This window comes from Phasianus colchicus, chromosome 2 (genome assembly GCF_987193195.1).
Source record: "Phasianus colchicus chromosome 2, bPhaCol1.hap1.1, whole genome shotgun sequence".
Classification (NCBI taxonomy): Eukaryota; Metazoa; Chordata; class Aves; order Galliformes; family Phasianidae; genus Phasianus; species Phasianus colchicus.
Genome location: NC_143437.1, coordinates 85104994 through 85125318, shown reverse-complemented (window position 1 = coordinate 85125318; position 20325 = coordinate 85104994). Strand labels below are relative to the sequence as shown.

The following is a 20325-nucleotide window of genomic DNA, read 5'->3' as shown; positions in this document are numbered from 1 at the left end:
ACATATTTTTGTATGAGCAACATAAAAATAGTTGTTTCAGTCAGTGGTCAAGAAGATAGTTTGACCAAAGTCTGTGGCTCCATGAGGTAAGTGCTCTTTGAATAATGGCATTATTCAGACCTAGATTACATCTTTTTCCACTGAAAACACCAAAGATCAGAAGATTCCTTGGGACTGACAGATCATCTGTAAAGTAGAACTAGATTACAATATGCTCCAGTCAAACACAAGTGGAATCCAGAAAAGGAATCACCCAGTGCAGTGGTTGTACACATATCCTGGTATGGGCTAGTCACAGGACGTCTACCAAACTCCTGTTTAAATTTAACATTGCCTATCCTTAGCATAACTCTCTGGAAAATCAAAATTCTCCCATCAAGAATACAACAACTTCTAGCTGATACAGAGGATGTCTACTGTGTTCTTTGGAACAGAGGAGTAATTTTAGTACAATAAATGTATGTACATAGACAAAATGCTTTATGGAAATATTGAAAATGCTTCAGTGAAACACACACTGACGGAAAATAAATCAGTTATCCTTGAAAGAAATCTACTTTTCCTGTTCCATGGTTCTTTGGTGCTGTTTGTACAGCCACTGAAAGCAAATGCAAACTATGTAGAAGATGTGAACAGATTTCAATTTTTACACCGATAAAGCTGAATGTATATGATTTAATGCATTATAGACTTGGGAAAGGCTGAAAAATGTAATATTCTCTGATATCTATAGCAACAAACTGCAATTATTTTTTTGAGCTGACTGCCATTGATTGTTTTCTCATATAGTGAGAGTAATGACCTACTTTCACACTGTAATACAAGGTGATATTAGCTCAGATACACTAGCAATCTGTAAAGGGCATTTTTAACTCTAGCTGTCGGCATTTTGTACCCTGGGAAGTTCATTACGAGGATGTTACAGTTGCATAATCACAATCGAGGTTTTTTTTTCTTTCTTTTTCTGTGCAACAGCGATGATGTGCAATACTATGAGAATTATCTACCAACGTTAATAACTGACTGCAACTTAAATGCTAAAACAGCTTCTGTAGCCATTACAAAATCTATCAAAAAAACCCCACATCTTTCTGAAAAGTGGTAATGCCAAATAATTAGGATTTCAAAACAGAAAACCTAGTAGTTAGGGGTTTTTTCTTTCTTTCTTTCTTTTTTTTTTTCCCAAGGAAACAAAAATAGTTCAAAGAATTCATTATAATGAAATTCTAATTGTGTTCATTTGAGTAATCTGTGCATTATAAACAGTAGAAATGCAATAGAAGCATAAATGACCTATAGAGTGTTTTTCATTGAAGGATCATCTATAGAGGCAAAAAAAAAAACCAAAAAACCAAAAAACTAAAACTGTAGAAACTAAAAATGTATCTTTTGAAGAAATATTTTCCCTATATTCATAAATCAACTTTTTCTCTTTGAGAAATATTAGGTTGTATGCCACGCATTAAAGCTGCCTGTAAGGTTTTGCACAAATAACACCTTTATTTCCATTATCTGAAGTCTTACTCCTATTAACGTGCCCAGATCTGCTATCACTTGCCTTACACTGCAAGATAGAATTATCCTAAATACCTGAACGAGTCTACTTCTGAGTTATCAACAACAATTGAGATGGAAAGCAGAGCAACATGATTCCTATTACTCCTTCCCCTTTTCTTGTTTCAGAGGAATGTAAGACATGCATTTCACAAATAATGTAGAAGGAATGAGCCACAGCTACCTTTCTCGCAGAACCGTCCAGTGAAGTGTAATTGGCAGTCACACTCAAATGAGGTGGCCCCAGTAGGCAGGGAGATTGGATGACAAGTGCCTCCATTGTGACACAATCCCTCCTGGCATACAGATGGCAACTCAGGGGAACTCAGAGAGGGTGTGACCGGCTCAGGCAGGGTGAGCACATCAGAAGAAACTGTAGGGAATGGTGTAGGCAGATGTGTAGGTACTGGAGTTCTGAAAGAGTAAGGACAAAATATCAAAACAAAACATAGCAGTCCTGATTTTATCACTACATATTAGCTTGATTTTAAAATATTTTTCTCTTTTCTTTAGAAATTCAGACTATATTTAAGAAAATATGAGTACATTACATGAGTAATTCTGAAATCAAGTCCTCATCTTGAAATGTAGCAAAAACGATAATAACAGTATTTTTCCATGTGAATGACCAAGAAATAATCTCCATACATGTAGCACAGTTTGTACAAGCTGTCATAATTCCTTTTTGGTGCATGTCAGCAGTGGAGTAGCAATTTACAGCTTGAAGTTACCATTCTAGGAAACATGACTTCCATGCAAGTTGATTAAGCATATATATGTAAAGAAGAAAAGGGCTTCAATGCAACAATACAGCATCTTTTATGTTTAGCTATAAATGGCTACACATAAGAGAGGAAAAGAGAGGGAGAAAAAAAACAAAAAAAACAATATTTTTCATTTTCCCCCACCAATTCTCTCATGACATTATCTTTCTCCTTTCAGCTTCTGAGCTCTCACATTAACTACCAGACTTTTAATCAGTTTCTTCCTATTTAATTACTTCCTATTTCAAGTTTGCTAGAAATGAATTAGCAATGCCACTTGTTTGTCCTTTGTTTATTATTGCTTTTTGTTTCTGTCCTAGAGCCAAAACTGTAGCTCACAATAACCATTTAAATTTAAGGTTTAACTAACCAGAATATTTTAAATATGACATAGAAAATTATTATTGTGAGGGCAAAGCAAAAAGAATCAAAAGCCACAAAAATGTTCATGGCTATTTAATATATGCTACTTAATATGCCTGCACAGTTAAAAAATAAATCACAAAATTTTACATAAGAGATTGGCAATTATTGTTTTACTTTATGAAGTTTGGGACGGTCCACTATTTCCAGAAAAGAAACTTATAATTTTCAAGTTTTGCAAAAAAAAAGCTAATAAGATAACTAACTCCACTTACTTCATTGGTAACTTTAGCCTCCTGAACATTTCTCTTAATGTTGCACAAATACTTGTATTAGAGAAAGGCAGACTAAGCTGAGCTGAAATGGTAGTCACATTTTGACAAAAAAAAACAAAAAAACAAAAAAAAACAAACAAAAAACCCAAAGAAATTAGTCAGTGAAATTCAGCATTTCTGGGAGCGTATGATACATCAACAGAAAAAATCCTTGCTTTTTTTTGTTTTGTTTTGTGGGTGCGTGTGAAAATGGTGGCATAACTGTTTGACAAAAATAAATATTAAAAATAAAAAATATATACATATAGCTTGGCCCTTCCTGCACACCTTACTCTCTCCTTTTCACCCATTCTTGCACATCTGCTTCATCATATTGTACAAGTTGGGACATGTCTTGAAGTACCTGAAAGGGATGATGGCTCCAAAACATAATTAAGACAATGGCTTATTATGCTATTCCCTCTCACGTGTGTTAAAATAGGGCTTACAGAGAAGTAAGAGTGCCAGGTACAAATCTCCGTTTATCAAGTCTGACTGCTTCATTAACTTCCTGCCTACAAAAACTAATATAATGCCACACAATAATGACATGAGATGATATAAATGATAAATAAAATTATATATAAATCATAAAGAATATACACTGGTGAAATGAAAAATGACTTCATGACAAAAGTCATCTGAAATGAATTTGGTTGTTCTTTATCCAAAAACAAACAAACAAACAAAAGACTGAATCGTTTCTAAGATGATTTTCCCATTAAACTTACCACACATTCTTGATGACTGCCTCTGTCTTATGTTTTTACTAGCCTTGTTTCAGAAGGATGTAAAATGGCATCTAAGTTTATTCGGTTCCATTTACTTGATAGAAAGATTCATCAGAACCAGAAATGCTTTTTATTAAAACTTTTTCCTTGCTCCAACCCATCACTCATCCAAGAGCTGTGTGAAGGGTTCTAGAAGTTTATAAAGTTAGTGGGATTTACAGATGGTGGAGTTAGCATAGCACTCAGAAGCATACTGGGACTTCAATAATACAAATAAAATCGGAGAAATAGGTATGTTGGAAGCTTGGTGATAATTCCTCACTGAAAATAGCTGAAAAAAAGTGTGTTCAGAAATAGCTTGAATGAAGAGTGACATAATCAAAAACATATCAAAAATACATGCTATGGTTGTTAGAAGCGAAATTACCAAGGTTTCAAGGAAGTCAAAGTCACCCACTTTATATGAGAGAAAAGCATCCAAAAAGATAGCAGATAACAAGATTGAAAGTAAATTCTTAAAAGATTTTGGAGGCTGAAGACTTAGTGATAAGAGACTCAGAAACCTATGAAAAAATAACAGACTTCCTGTTTGTTATTATTTAGATTGATAGAATTACAATATTTCCACTTCTAAGGTAGAATTATAACAAATAACTATCTGGGTTGATACCCACTCTCTTCTCTTAAGGGAAAATCTAACATCAATTATATGCAGGTTAGTCTATGGAGAGCACATTAATGTGCCTGTTACCTTTTACAAGGCTATCACAGCAAAATAAAAACGCTATTCACCTGCTGAGATGACAACAATGAATTAAAAAAACGACTAAATCACTTTCTCCCAAAACATTATTTTACGTTTGAGAAACTCCGATCTAACAGTGGATCACATAAAAAATCAGACATCTACAGGAAAAAAAAAAAAAATAATTGGAAGCTGTTATTAGGATTTGTGGTTGACTTTTCTATTTCAGTTTGGAAAAAAAAAAAACACAATACAATAAAAACTAAATAATATTTGGGTAAGAACACACACATAAACTAAATGCTTCCTATTAGTTATGAGAAAGACTACCTCTCTAATGACATACAAACCTATAGGTGATCACTGCAAAATTTAATTCTCCGGATCAGGTCATAGCTACCATCAGGGGTAAAGCACTGAATGAGAGGCATATTAGCAAGCCACACTTTCTTGCATTGAAAACAATAATTTCCAACTATGGAAGCTACAATTTCTCTCTAAAGTAGAGCCAAAGGAGCATTTCAAACAAAATTTTATAAGTACAAATAATGCATCCAAGCTTCATTTTCCGGTTGTCCATCTAATCCACAGAGAAGAAATTAAGAAAAGCTTCTTGGCAGGTTGATTTCTCCCTGATTCATACATCAGTTTTTCTCAGAGCATCAGTCCTTGCAGTACTGTTCTGGATGTTTTACTTTTAGATGGTGTCTGACTGCCTCTTTGCCAGCCCTGCTGCCAGGCACCCTGCAGCTTGTTTGTTTACTGCAAAAGCAGAGCAGAGTTTGCCCGTGCTCATCAATGGGACAAAGATCTGCAGCTGCACTCACAACCCATTCCAACTGCTATGAATAAGCAACGACCTTGACTCAACTGTTTAACTAAAATGTTTAGTTGAATAAACAATCAGGAATTGTTTAAAGTAATTTAGTAATTGAGATGTTAGAGGTTTTGACAATGTGTAACAAAAATAAATCAGCAAAACTTGATTCACAGTACTACACAAGGTTACAATTTTCTGGTTTTCCTTTTTGATTTCCCAGCATGGCGCTGCCTCTCAGGTCAGTGCTGCACATGAAGAGCTTGTAACTCCCTGCAAGCATCAACACATTGCTTATAAACTTCAGATGAGCTCAAACAGCTGAGTTTTGGTCTGTAACCTTGTGTTTCATTGCTGAGTACATGTAAGTTTGAAATGTTTGTCTGAATATCTAAATATAGATATTAGTGCATTTCAAAGTTGTTTGGTTTTTTTCTTCTCACATTCCTCACCACCAAGGGAGATGTATGATCAGCTGAATGGCAGGAATATAGCACTTCAGGATCATGCTTATTTTTCTGCTGTTAAATCACAAGCACACATAGTCTGACCAGCTGTTTTTCTTACATCCTTATGCTCTCATTCCCTTTTCAGAAAGGGGCTGAAACTCAGAGTTAGGAATTCTGTGACTGAAAAAGGTAACCAAAATTAACTGAAGTTCTTAGCTTTTCTTCCCCCCAAGTGGAGATGTTCAGATGTACACTGACCATTTCAGGAAAATATTATTCATACATGCAGACCAAAAAAATAGGTGAATATGCAAAACAGATGAAGAATAGCACAAGTAATATTGTTATTTATTAAAATTAATATCTCTGTATTCCTGAATAAACAATCAAAGCAAAGAAATAAAGTCCTAATGTATTTTGTTATATGGATACATGTTATATGAACACTATGGCAGTGAGCTATTTAAGAAAAAATTGTAATTTCTTGTAAATCATGAAGTGTGATAATTGTGCTTATGTCTCTGAAGAAACAGTCTAAAAATTACAAAATCATGAGCACTTGTAATTTTTAAAGGCCTGAATAAATCCAACGATCTTTATGCTGGGATAATACAGTATGCAAATTTCTCATTTTTGTCAGACTCTTCACTCTAGGATCTCAATCTTTTGCACAATTTTAACTTGAAAAAAAATATCCATTATATTTTCATTAAGCTGTCTGTTACTTATTTTCATTTGCTCCCTGTTACATCACCAATCATGACACACTTCCAAGAAACGCTCTCCTAGACTATTCTTCTGCAGAAGCTGGCAGCCTGTGGCCTGGACAGATTCAGACTTTGCTGGGTAAAGAACAGACTGGATGGCCAGGCCAAAGATTGGCGGTGAATGGAGTTAAATCCAGCTGGTGAATGGTCACAAGTGGTGTTCCTCAGGGGTCCTTATTGGCACCTATCCTGTTCAATATCTTTACTGATGACCTGGAAAAGGGGATTGTGTGCACTCTCAATGAGTTTGCAGATGACACCAAGTCGGGAGGAAGTATCAATCTGTCTCAGGATAGGAAGGCCCTACAGAGGGATCTGGACAGTCTGAATGGGCTGAGGCCAAAGGGATGAAGTTCAACAAGACCAAGTGCCGGGTCCTTCACTTTGGACACAACCACCCCTTGCATCGCTGCAGGCTTGGGACAGAGTGGCTAGAAGACCGTGTGGAAGAAATGGTCCTGGTTGGTTGACACTCAGCTAAACATGAGTCAGCACTGTGCCCAGGTGGCCAAGTAGGCCAAGACTATCCTGGCTTATATCAGAAATAGTGTTGCCAGCAGAAGCAGGGAGGTGATCATCCCACTGTACTCAGTCCTGGTGAGGATGCACCTGAAGAACTACAAGAAAGACATCAAGGCCCTGGAGCACGTCCAGAGAAGGGCAATGAAGCTGGTGAGGGGTCTGGAGAATAAGCCTTAAGAGAAGAGGCTGAGGGAACTAGAGTTGTTTAATCTGGAGGAGTCTTGAGGGAGACCTTACAGCTTCAAAAACCTATAATTACTGGAAAGCTGTGTAAGTGTTCATTATTTCATGTGAAGCATGCTACACTGGCTGATATCACATATGTTGATTACTAATTATCTATTCAATATGAAATAACATGAAAAAGGTATCTGACATCAAATCATGGATTCTATGTCTTTAAGTCCAGACAGATGCACATCTGTTCAGCAAATTCAGTATTCCAGAAGAAAAACCTGCTGCAAAAAAACATGTATGGGTACATGAGAGCCTTGTATGGAAGGGTCAGGGAGACAACAGAGCCAAAGTCTTCTTAGTGGTGACCAGGAAAAGGAGATGCGGCAATGGACACGAACTGAAATACAAGAAATGATTTTAGTAGCCATAAAATGAGCTTCGAACTGAAATCTGCAAAGAGAGTAGACTTGTCCCCAAAGTAATTAATTATCAAGCTGATGGAAGCCATGTCTGCAGAAGCACTCTGACATTTTTCTGTGAAACACGTTGATGAGACATGCAATGGCATGGGAGTCCCAGTGATATGATAACATCTGCATTGCCTATATCTTCTGGTATTTATGCACTTAACATTTGATTACTGAAGTAATGGATTTAGCCTTATCTGATATGAGCAAGATAAGGAAGTTTGTATTTTTAGCTTGTCAATAAAGTAATTTGTGCAGGGAAGCAACTGCTCTTATTTGTAATTTTCTTTTTGGAGATGTATGTACATGCCAGTTTCGCTGGGCTGTGACAGAATATTATTGTAAACAAATGTTTTAGATTTTGGAGCCAAAAAAAGATTTTTAGAAACATTAGCATGCATGGTAGAATATAATTTCAAAACCCTGTGAAACTGAAAGGAACTGCACTTCAGAGAAATGTCAGCTTAAACAGGAATAAAAAATTAATACCTTGCATGTAATTTGGCAGGATGAACAAAGCTTTTTACAGACTGTTTATTTCACTGTTCACAACCATGTCAAAAATAATATTTTAAATAACAGTTTCCTGATTTCCATGAATCTGCAGAACACCAGATTGGCATGCTTAGCTTACTAGAGAAATCACTTAAATTGGCTGACACATTAAGGTGAGAAAACAATTCAAGAGATTACCAGAGAGGGATTGCTTTTGTTCGGCAGTTTCTATCTGAATCATATTTCCTCACTATTTCCAGCTTTTGTTTGATTTGGAAGAATTAAGTGTCTGTTTTCCTAATAAAGTATGAAGAGATAAGTTATAATCAGTTATAGCTCTTTGAAAAATTCAATTCTCGAGGTCTGTTTCAGGCTACGAGCCCAGCTTCTTCCTCCTACCAGGCATAATATTTGGCAGCAGAACCAAGCGATGTTGTACTTACAGCTTTTCATTTAAAAATTCTCAGCTGGTATAGCATCATTTGCAACTGCTTTTGCATACACAGCATCTCATTTAATGGTGCAAACTCTTATCAATGCAAATCATATTTTTTGATATACAACTTAGTGAAGAATGTGAAAATATAATTAACAGACGTAGTGAAGTTTATGAAAGCTTTGTTTACAAATAATAATAAAAAAAATTGAACTCTTGAGATGCAAGCAACTCTTGTTTGCTTTAAGGCATGTAGATTCCCTAAGCTTTGCAGCAGATAAATATGTAAGTTAACGTGACAGTTTGTAGCAAGACATTTTTTGTTGTTAAAACTGTAATGCCAAAAACTTCTGTAAACAAGGTATTGAAGTGAATCTTCCCTAGATGAGGCTTCCTTAGATAATATTTGAAAAAAAAAAATGTTTTACATTTAGTATGTGACAAATATTATGTTTGCTAGAATTGAATTTCTGTACCAAATGCAGTACTTTTTTTTTACCGGGAATAGTGTCAAGGCCTGCATGCAGAATTGAGCATTGAACCTGTCAATTGTTCACATTAATCTTTACTTTGTTTTTTTTTTTTTCCTCCTGTTTTTTAGACTTCCTCATTCTCCTTTTTTAACCTTCTTGATTTTCTGTCATCCAAATATTACCATTAAAAGAAAGGGAGAGCAAAACTACAGAGCAGTGAGGGGATGAATGTGCAAATCTCACTTTCTGATGTTTAAGCAAATCTTAAATCTGTCTGAACTTCAACTTTCCATTATACATTTAGTTAACTGTCACAGAAAACCTTTTCCCAGTTCCATCTTCTATATACTGTTTTAAAAAACTGCACTTAAAATGCCCAAGTAATATAACATCCTGTTGACTTTTGCTATTTATTTTTTTCTTGAAATTATTGTTTCTGAATTGGAAAAATACTTCCATTCTCCATTCCAGGCTCCTCCCAGCAGATTAGAAAATGTCTTTTTTTTTTAACATGTCAATATATCTGTCCTTCTGAAGGCTCTTCAATATTAGAATATAACCATTCTGTTTCAGTGCCCAATGGCTAACTTTTACCAGGCAAACTGCATCTCTGAAACAAAGCTGCTGTGAGAATCCACTGTTCCAGAATAGAATCACTACTGTTTATCAAACTTATATCTAGCTTCAAGGGCAACAGACATTCTGCCATCTTGGTGATGCCATTCATAATTTAGACTCCAAAATAAAGGAGAATCACATTTAGATCATGGATAAGCAAGAGATTTCCTATGTCATAATTCATTTCAGGGATGCAGTAGCCAAATCTTTGCTTTTTACCTACAGTGAAGATTTTTCATATATGCAGAGCTCTGCCTCATCATGAAGGAAATTAGGTACTTAAACATATATTAAAAAACGATTGATTGATGCAGTGGGAAAAACAAACAAACAAACAAACAAAAAACACCAAAACCAAGATGAATTTTCTTACCTAATGGATGGGGAACCAACCATATTCAAACACTTTTCCTTTCTCAGTTCAACTCAATGAATACTTGTTCCATGTAAGCTAGAACAGACCAAGGCACTGGTTTCTGGAGCTCTTATCGCACTTCCGGTCTGTTAGGTTAGTAATTCCATCAAGCCAAGGATGAAACTGAGTGCAAGTATCGGATGAACTGGAACAGCACACTTATAACTGATCATAATAATAAGAAGGGAAAGCAAGGATGTGCCAAATTTGAGTTATGTCTTGGACAGTTTAATCTCAGTTTCTTTTGGGGATGCCCTTTTTGAGATGCATTTTCAAGGACAAGAAGTGGCACTCTCAGATACTGGCAGGAAAGAGGGGAACCTTAAAGAGAATTGAGGTGCTTCCAGAAATGCACAGAAACACACATATTCTGTTAGGACAGAACTTCAGTGTACTCCAAGTACATTACGGATGTTTGAGAGTATGTATGTGGTTTTTAGCTGCCTCACATGATAACAATTTAGACATCTAAGTCATTTTCACAGACACAATCCCTGACCTCTTTGTGTATTAGATTCCCAGTGTGTTGACAATTGTTCTTGCCTACATAACAGAAATAGAGAAGGCCTACAACAGCTTTATAAACATCAATTAAGATTGCTGGATAGAAAGTATTACACTATTCAAAGATTGTGTGACTGGAGAGTGATGAGAACATAAAAAGGTTTTATGGATCAAATACTATTGAAATTATCCTCACTCCTAACCTAGAAGCAAGATGAGACAGGCATGTAGAAGGTATTAGTACAGAATGAGTTAAAAACACAGAGTACTATTGTGTATTATCTAGCTTTTCTTCCAGACTTAATTTCTAATTATATCTTAATGCTGCTGGATGGTTGGCATGCATAAACACAAGCATCATTTATTCATCAGTAATCCGGCATTTAATTAAAACATTACTGCATTTCCATTCAGTGCAAAAGGAAGAACAGTGTAAATATGACAGGTCAAAAATTTACAAATTACTAGATAAAGAAATACACTATTGAAAAAATCCTAAATAGTATTTCACAATGTATTGAATAAGAAACTAGAATTACAGTTATTTATGTAGCATTTTCCTATCAGGACTAAATTATACTATATTCAGTAATACATCTGTCACAGGTGAGATAGTGAACAACAGCCCACCGTGGATCTAACAACTGGAGCTTACTGAAGAACTGATGAGATCAGAGTTTCACTTTATTTGATTATCTCACACATTCACTTACTCCTCTCATCACCACTACATTTGTCAGGTCTCCATTATCCTTTCCAATAGGGGGGTTGCCGGTGATTTAGGAAGCTTTGTGGAAAGTCATGTCAATACACATTTAGCAGTTGCTTGTAGTTACTGGTGTTGTTTTCAGCCATGATCCCTATGCATCCATGCCCCTCTGTGAACTTCAGGATCTTTCCCACCTTCCAGAATCCTTCCTCTAGCCAGAATCTTCACCTTTTTCCTTCCTAGGCCCCTTTTTCTCTCCAAGATTCTCTCTTCTTTTCAGGAACTTTATTTTTAAGTGCTCACTTTTTTCTCCAGAACCCTCAAATATCCATTTTTCTTAATATAAAATCTCTCTGTGAATGCTTCATCAGCCTCCTAGCCAGAGCTTTTATCTCGTGTTTCTTTACTAGTTGGACATTTCAAATTATGCTATGTTTGTTCAGTCCAGAGATTATAAAAATTTTTTTAATTGCAAATATTATGTAGGAGATTTCTGTTTGAGAGTTCTAAAGTTTAGTTGAGGATATCTGTGTCCTATTTTTATCTATTTTCGGATACTTGTGGTGTCCTGCCCCCCACTTCCATTCCCCTCCCCAGCTATCTGCTGCCAATGTTGACAACTTAATCCTTTTATTGTCTACAACATTATCATATTTTAGAGCATCACAGTTTAAGAGGTAGCGTAGGTAGATATCTTTTCCTTCTTCCTCATATTAACATGCAATGAATGTAAGCGTACACTACATGAAGTTATGTTTTTATTATGGAGATTTTCCTAGAGGCAAACTGTTAAATCCTGATGTATGGAATATTTTTCTTCCTTTTAATTGGAGAATCATTTGAATTTTGACCACAATGCATTTTTGCAGTGAGCATTCCCACTTGAGAATGAACAAATACTTTAACAATGTCAATGACAGCACCAACATGAAGAATCGATAACAAAGAAATTAACATGTTCAATACTTTCGACCTCATGCTCAACCTCCTTTCCCTTCCAAACAGTCCAAGGCATCAAAATGTCACTCAAAATACTCTTTTCCCTCCTAAATATTTTAATACATTTCATCTGCCAATAAGACTCTTAGAACAGAATTCTCTTCATCAAACACTATCTAAGATTTTGGAAACTTGCCAAAGTTGATCACCTTGATTCTCTCTACAGCTGACCTGAACAAAGAGAAAGGCATCTCATGCTGTTCTAAGATAGATGACCACCTGGAGATGGAACTGAAACAATTAACTTTGATAACCAAAGACAAATTCCTGCTGCTTCTAGTCACTATGTCATTCTTAAAATAATGAACGTTTTGATTACATAACACAACAACAGCCAAAAAATTGTGGGTATTTGAAGCATATCTAAAATACTCCATATGAATTATCTTAACCACGAAGAACACAGCTTATGTTTACTTTGTTCAAGACTAAACTGTTCTCACCAGCTGAAATGCTGTAACATAAAAAGATCACAAGGAGGCAGAGAAGAAATTAAACTAAAGCCTTCTATATTAAAATTATCATGGGTCAACCTGGCCTAGAAAAAAACTTAAATAAGATGATATTATGCATCTGTTGCACCTAACAGCAACTTACACACTACCTGTGTCTAAATGTTACACCACTGGAAGTTTAAGTAACTGGATATGATTTGGGATAAGGCAACGCCCATCACTGAAAGTCACTGATCTTTCCAACTATAAAACAAGTTTCAAAGGAAGAGCGAAAGACAAATCAGGTGAAAGTAAATAATATTTTCAGTGGCAGTGTGACAGAATACTTCATATTGTTACATTCAGATTGCACTATATTTGTCAGTCATTCTTTAGTAATGGCAACTCATGAGAAGCTCCTATAACTAGAGCATCAGTATTAGAGATTAAACAGGGTAGTTACCTCAGGGTAGCTCAAATTTAAGGACAATACTGACCAAGTGCTCACCATCATGCTAGCAAAACAAGCTCTTAATGAAAGTTATCATCTGGACATGATCAGGAAGGTAAATGATTTCAAAGTGTGCAACAGAAGTTGCTTGCTTTCCTTCTTTTCTTTTGTCTCTTTCTTGATTACTTTCTTGGTCCCCTTGTAATAAATTTAGACAACTTCTTTGGAATTCAACATTCAAAACATCTAACCTTCTGATTTCAACAGTGAAAATAAAAATCACCATAGCAAATAAATCATGCACTGCCATTAGCAAAAGTTTTAGCAGAGCTTAGGAGTTACTAATATATTTTTGTTGTTGAAAAAAATAATTTCCTTCAAAAATTCTTAGTTTTAGTCAAATATTCTGTACTTAAAACCTGACACAGGCTTACTCTATGGCTAGATGAAAAAACTTACCTTAATGTTCATATTAGAAATCCATTTTTAATAGAATAAAATTTAGATAAAACTTACTGTAAATAAATTAACTTCACTTACAACTAAAACCAACTTGCCACTTAAGATTTCTTTCATATACTCATTTTTTAATATACTTTAAATCAATCAATAATGTTTTATAACTTTGTTTTATGAAACTGATTTAATAATTGGTAAATTTTGAAAGCCAGTTAAGTATGTTAATGATTTAACCTAATGAGGTTCAATAAGGCCAAGTACAGGGTGTTGCACTTGGGTCGGGGTGATTCCAGGTATTTATACAAACTGGGGGAAGATCTCCTTGAGAGCAGCCCTGCGGAGAAGGACTTGGGGGTCCTGGTGGACGAGAAGCGGGACATGAGCCAGCAGCATGTGCTTAAAAAAGGGCAGCCAGCAGGGAGAGGGAGGTGATTGTCCCCCCTCTACTCGGCTTTTGTGAGGCCCCATCTGGAGTACTGAGTCCAGGCCTGGGGCCCCCAATATAGGAAGGACAAAGAACTCTTGGAGTGGGTGCAGAGGAGAGCCACTAAGATTAGAGGGCTGGAGCACCTCTCCTGTGAGGAAAGGTTGAGGGAACTGGAATTGTTTAGCTTGGAAAAGAGAAGGCTCTCAAGAGACCTCATTGCGGCCTTCCAGTACTTGAAAAGAGCGTATAAACAGGAAGGGGAATGGCTGTATGGCTGTTTATGAGGCTGGATTGTGATAGGAAAAGATGGAATGTTTGAAACAGAGACAGGGGAGGTTTAGGTTAGATATTAGGAGGAAGTTTTCACTCAGAGGGTGGTGACGCAGTGGAACAGGTTGCCCAAGGAGGTTGTGGATGCCCCATGCCTGGAAGCATTCAAGGCCAGGCTGGATGTGGCTCTGGGCAGCCTGGTCTGGTGGTTGGCGACCCTGCATATAGCAGGGGGGTTGAAACTAGATGATCATTGTGGTCCTTTTCAACCCAGGCCATTCTGTGATTCTATGTCATACTTGTGTTTATAGAGCCCAGAAATTTAAGAACATGATCACTTCACTTCATACATGATCACTTTTCATACAATACTTTTTCAATTTTATAACATCAGTGAAATACATTATGCAGTTAATTGTACAAAATGACTGCCTTTTCAATAGACTAATATTACTTGGCCTTCAGCTTTGCTCCTTACATCCATAAAAACTACATATTTCAACTTCTTATTTAAATAAGGAATGTTTCTGAGGGTTAAATGAGCCAGCTCACACACGTCAAGTAGGGCCTTGGATGGGTACTAGTAGTGCAAAATCTCCTTCTCCTAATTTTAGAGTGGGTGGGGAGTTTCAAATAGATAAATCTGGCTTCAGAGACCTGGCCTGTAGCACATATATCTCAATACATAGAGACATATGCATAGATATATGCATATGCATAGCATAGAGAAAGATTTTTGTTTTGCTTCTCTCTTTCTTTCTCTTTCTTTTGGCCAAAAGCTAGGCTTCCTCTCTGGCCAAAGCCAGGCTGGATGGGGCTGTGAGCATTCTGGTCTAGAGGGTTGTCCCCTTTTTTCCTTTTCTGGAAAGTACTCACAATTTTATCAGCTCTGGGATTTATAAGCTGAATCCTTTCCTTTTCCCCTATAAATAAATTACTTAAGATTTCCACTATTGCTATGACAAAATACTGTTTCCTGGAAACCACACAGCTTCAAAAGAAATACTCAAAGCCAGAATTAAGATAGTTTCTAGAAATTTACCAATAATTTGAGGAGGATATGTGAAGGAACTAAAAGAAATGTCAAAACTTGTCTATTATATATGTGATTTTGTGCGAATTGCCCAATATGTATATGAATACCTGCTGCAGATTTGCATGGACTAAACAGTGACCGCTTTATACTCGGAACATTCTGGGTATAGTGGGATATAATCCAAGAGAGTGTTTCTTTTTGGAAACTATTCATTGAAAAGTTTACACATACATTACAAATTGCTTCTAGTTTCTGCTTTCAATATAGTAGCTCTTCAGGCAAAAAAATTCTACTAATGAATATGTCTATAAAAACGTGTCTAGATTTTAAGGCTAAACTTCTAACGCATTCTCTCTGTACTTATGAGCTATGATTTCACTTCTAAAGAAAGAAGGAGAAAAAGGGAAGACTACAACAGGATTTAAAGCTGTTAAGATATTTTTCTGAGTAGTTACTCGAATATAGATCAAAATTTTAAATACTATATTAATGTATCAAGGCTGCAGGGGGCACTAATGCACTATATATCTATACTACTGCAGAGCAAGAGTCAGACAGGATATGATTAAACAGTCCTGCAGGTTGCAAATACAGAAAAAACAAACAAACAAATAAACAATGAACTATTTATAATCAATTTAGGTTTTGAAAAATTAGATAATTGTAAAATATTTATATGAATTTTTGAGAGGAATTGATGTTTCTTTTACTGAAAAATATATTTGTTTTTCTGCTGCAAACAAGTAGTTACAAGGATAAGACTGTTTTCTTAACTTTATAACCAATGTCCCTTGAAGGATGATATATCTTTCTAGTATGGCATTACTTAATACTACAACTTTAAACAAATAATCCCAATTCCCTATAGAAAAAAAAAAAAAAAAAAAAAAAAGTTGCTTAGCAGATCTCTGGAGAAGACCATTTGTTAACTGTTGATAATAATCTGCTTAGATCTTAATCAGCCAATACAGATATCTGGCTCACAGATTCATTTTAAATATAATGCATTACAGTAAGAAATTAATATACATATTTTAAAAAATGCAAATACATCTTTCAGTATTTTATCAGGTTATTTAATATTTTGCATTTTAGAACCTAGGAATGATGTTTCTCACTGCAGATACAGCTTTTGTTTAGAGAAGGGCCACAAAGCTGATCAGAGGGCTGGAGTACCACTCCTATGAAGGAGTGGGGCTTGTTCAGCCTGGAGGAGAGAAGGGTCTGGGGAGACATTGTTGTGGCCTTCTAGTACCTAAAGGGAGCTCACAACCAGGAGGGTAATTTTATGAATTTTTACAAGGGTAGACAGTGATAGGACAAGGGAGAGGGGCTTTAAACTAATAGAAGAGAGAATTAGGATGGATGTTGGGAAAAAATTTTTTACTCAGAGGGTGCTGGCAGGTACACGCTGCTCAGAGATGCTTTTGATGCCACATCTCTGGAGACGTTTCAAAGTGGATGGGGTCCTGGGCAGCCTGATCTGGTGAGTAGCAAGCCTGACCACAGCAGGGGCTTGGAATTAGATCTTTAAGGTCCCTTGCAACCTACGCCATTTTATGACTTCATGATTATCAATTCAGAGTTTCTGGTTATATATTTCAGCCATGGGTTCTAACATTCTGGTCCTTGCTGAGCTAAAGAAACCTACTCTGTGTCCAGTGTTTTTCCTTATTAAACGCATGTGCTCTCTTCAAATACTGAATGACGACTATATTCATCCTGTAGGACAAATAAAGAGACAGATTCCAATTTCTTCGAGGATTTTTTAAACCCTTTATCCTTTCTAATTCTCATGCACTTCTCTGGGAGAAACTAGTACAGTATAACCAATATCACACTCAATAATGTAAACAGAAATGAAATTATCTATTATCTGTCTGAACAGGAAAGTAGATAATCACATTTGCCATTTTGCTCCAGAAGTTTACTTCACAGTTCTTGTCTGCATTAACAAAAAGAACTCCTCAGGACGTTGGCCTTACTTTTGGTATTTGGCCTGTTTAAACAAAATTCAAAATATGAAGTTGTACAAAAAACTAACGGCAAAAATATCGTCATGCATATTCTTTTCTTGTAGTAATTGAATCTACAATGTCTGAGCAATTTTAGAGGAATTTTATTTCAAATGCCTTTTAAAAACAAATACTACAAACACTGAATTACAGAGTCACAATACATATCACTAAAATTGACATATTTTAGTTATCAATAACATAAAGCACTTTAAAAAATCTGGTTTTAAAATTTAGATTCTTGAATCATGTATAGATATGAAATGAACAGGCATTTTGAAAGTGCTCTTCTAAAGAGAAGCTAAAACCATTTAAATTGTAAAAATATCTTCAAAGCCTCCTTAAAAAAGTGAAATACTATCTGTAACTGGCTTTATTTTCTGTAAAAACACAAAAGGTTTTTTAAGGGTGATTGTTTCACTTCCAGCTTTCTTAAATGAGATTTTTACAAACCCACGAATACTTTAAGTCATGAAGTTCTGTACTCCATTCACTGACATGATTAAGCACAAAGAATGGATTCCTGCAGATAGCTGCCAGCCAGAATAAAACTGAGCTTCTAAACTTTTCTCTTGATATTCTGCTTTTGTAAGTTGAAGGCAACTTATGATTCTTTATTACTTCTGTATCAATTTTGATACTTTTATATCAAAGTGATTCTCAAAGATGATAAAAAGCAAAGAGAAAATCTTATACTGATTCAAGTTTCCAGTAGGCAAATTCTTCCTTTTGGTATGACTCTTATTCCTCCTTATTCTGCCTAATATGCCTCTTTTCACAGGACAGGCTGCTACAATAACAAGAGCAACTACATCTCCATTACAGTGCACTCTCTGCACATAACTTGGAAATTATGGAAACCTGCTGTGAAGTGTAATTATTTGTGAGTATATAACATAACATTTTATCTCTATTTCTAGATTTCTGAGATTGGAATGCCATCAATGTTAGCACTAAAACTTAGTGTGATTGTAATCCATTAAGGAAGATATACAAGATAATTTATTTTATTAACCAATTGTTTTTTAGACAATTCCTCTGGTTATATATACTTGGCTTTTCTGAACCATTACTCATAAAAAATTTAAGGTGAGATATATAGGGAAACATCTATAAAGCAGAATTCTGTCAAACCATCCATACACCCATGTGCAAGTTTTAGACAAGCAGGAAAAAAAAAAAAAAAAAAAAAAAAAAAGAGTATTTTTTTTCTATTTTAATAGAGTAGAAGAAGAGGATTTTACTGTTCACAGACCTGTCTGGATAGAAGCCGAAGTGATTATTTCAGGAAACTACTGAACCGTACCACTTGATGTCTCATGTCACTAAAATAATTTTTCTTAACCATTAAGGAAGGTTCCCAACTGCTTCGCACATCATATAATTAATGCTGTGAAAAATACATGTGATGAAGTTTTAAAATCCCTGAGAAACATCTTTGGCTTTTGCTTTGTGAAACAGCTCCAATCTTGTTAGAAAGTTGGGAAGTTGTTTTAGATAAAATGTTATACTTTCATGTTTACAAAATCATTTTGTTTTTGTGGGGAAACCATGTTGAAAAATGGCAGCAAAAAGACAGATTATTCATCAGAAAATAAGACTCACTAATCTTAAAAATACATTTTGTTAGAATACTTCTTTTCATGGCTTTATATTTCAAAAGCTAACTATGTTCTTCCTTGAATTACAGATTTTCTGAGAAGGTATAAATACTCAAAGCACTTTGTAGAAGGTAGAAGGTAAGTAACACTGTTTTTAGCCTACAGCAACCCCAAACATTGCAGCAATCTGTAGGGTTCCTGAAACTATAATCTTTGATGTAAAGCAAAAAAGGAATCTTCCTCATCTACTGCAGCTAAAAATATAAAGCTCAAATCGTACATCTTTACACCTGTCAGATTACCATGGAATCCAAAGGTGAGAGAGGCTGGAACACTGAAAAAATAACTTAAAACTATCTTTGCAGCCTTTTAATTCTGATCACTTTTGACTTTTATAATGCTCCAATTACAGACAATTCACTGTGTAGTCCTTTAGATTGTAATGCCTCCCAGAATTTCTTAGCCACTCCAGGCTGGCCCACTGACCTTTGTCATATCACTAACTCTCTTATCTCCTACCAGAACTTGTGATGATCTACTGAAAAGGCATCTGACAGGCAGTCTTTCTCATTTCCATATTTTAAGAATGCAATCTCTCTTACTTCCACATTTTAAGAATGGGTTGTGGTTGGATATGGTGACTTTATACACTGATCAGTTTTCGTGGCTTTGAATCTACCATTCAATGTAAAGAGGTCAAGGCTGATAGATTTTTTTGTTGTGATAACAACACATTTAACACACATTTTTCTCCTTCCTAAGCACACATTTCTCTTTCTTGAAGTATTAATACAACAAACTGCATAATTTCTTCAGTTCTGTACTATGAGTGTTCTGAATAAAGCTTGGCACTTTATTTTGCTTATGTACAAAGGTATCAATTTATATGCAATGGTTAAATATTTGGGGTAAAAGAAGCTCTACAAATAGCAGTAATAAATTCAATAATCATATAAAGTAAGAATCACGAGTAACTGAAGATATTAAATATTATTTAACTACACTAAAATAAATGCAAAGATGTGAGCTGATTGTAAAGTAGCACTTCTTGAGCACTGGAACTTTCCTTTTAGCACACAAAACAAATGCATTATAAAATAATGAAGTGCATACATATGAACAGCAGAGCAGAAAGTCAGTTTCTTTTAAAAAATCTGTGAATATTAGTCCCAAAAATGTATTTACTGTGCAGCTGCATCAGACTGTTTTCCAAAATATCTGAAGTATCATTTATTTGCAGCAACAGTGTCTCAGACATATACTTTGGCACATCTAAATTGACACATATCCTTGCTAATGCCTCCCTGATAAAA

General features: G+C 35.4%; 1 protein-coding gene across 1 annotated transcript in view; it reads right to left on the bottom strand.

The window, feature by feature from the left end:
• LOC116240522 (EGF-like photoreceptor maintenance factor) overlaps positions 1 to 20325 on the bottom strand; it is a 257237-nt gene that overhangs the window by 194883 nt on the left and 42029 nt on the right. The window contains exon 3 of the mRNA XM_090136211.1: positions 1739 to 1968. Coding sequence (XP_089992337.1) covers positions 1739 to 1968 — 230 coding nt within the window. The remainder of the gene's footprint in view (positions 1 to 1738; positions 1969 to 20325) is intronic.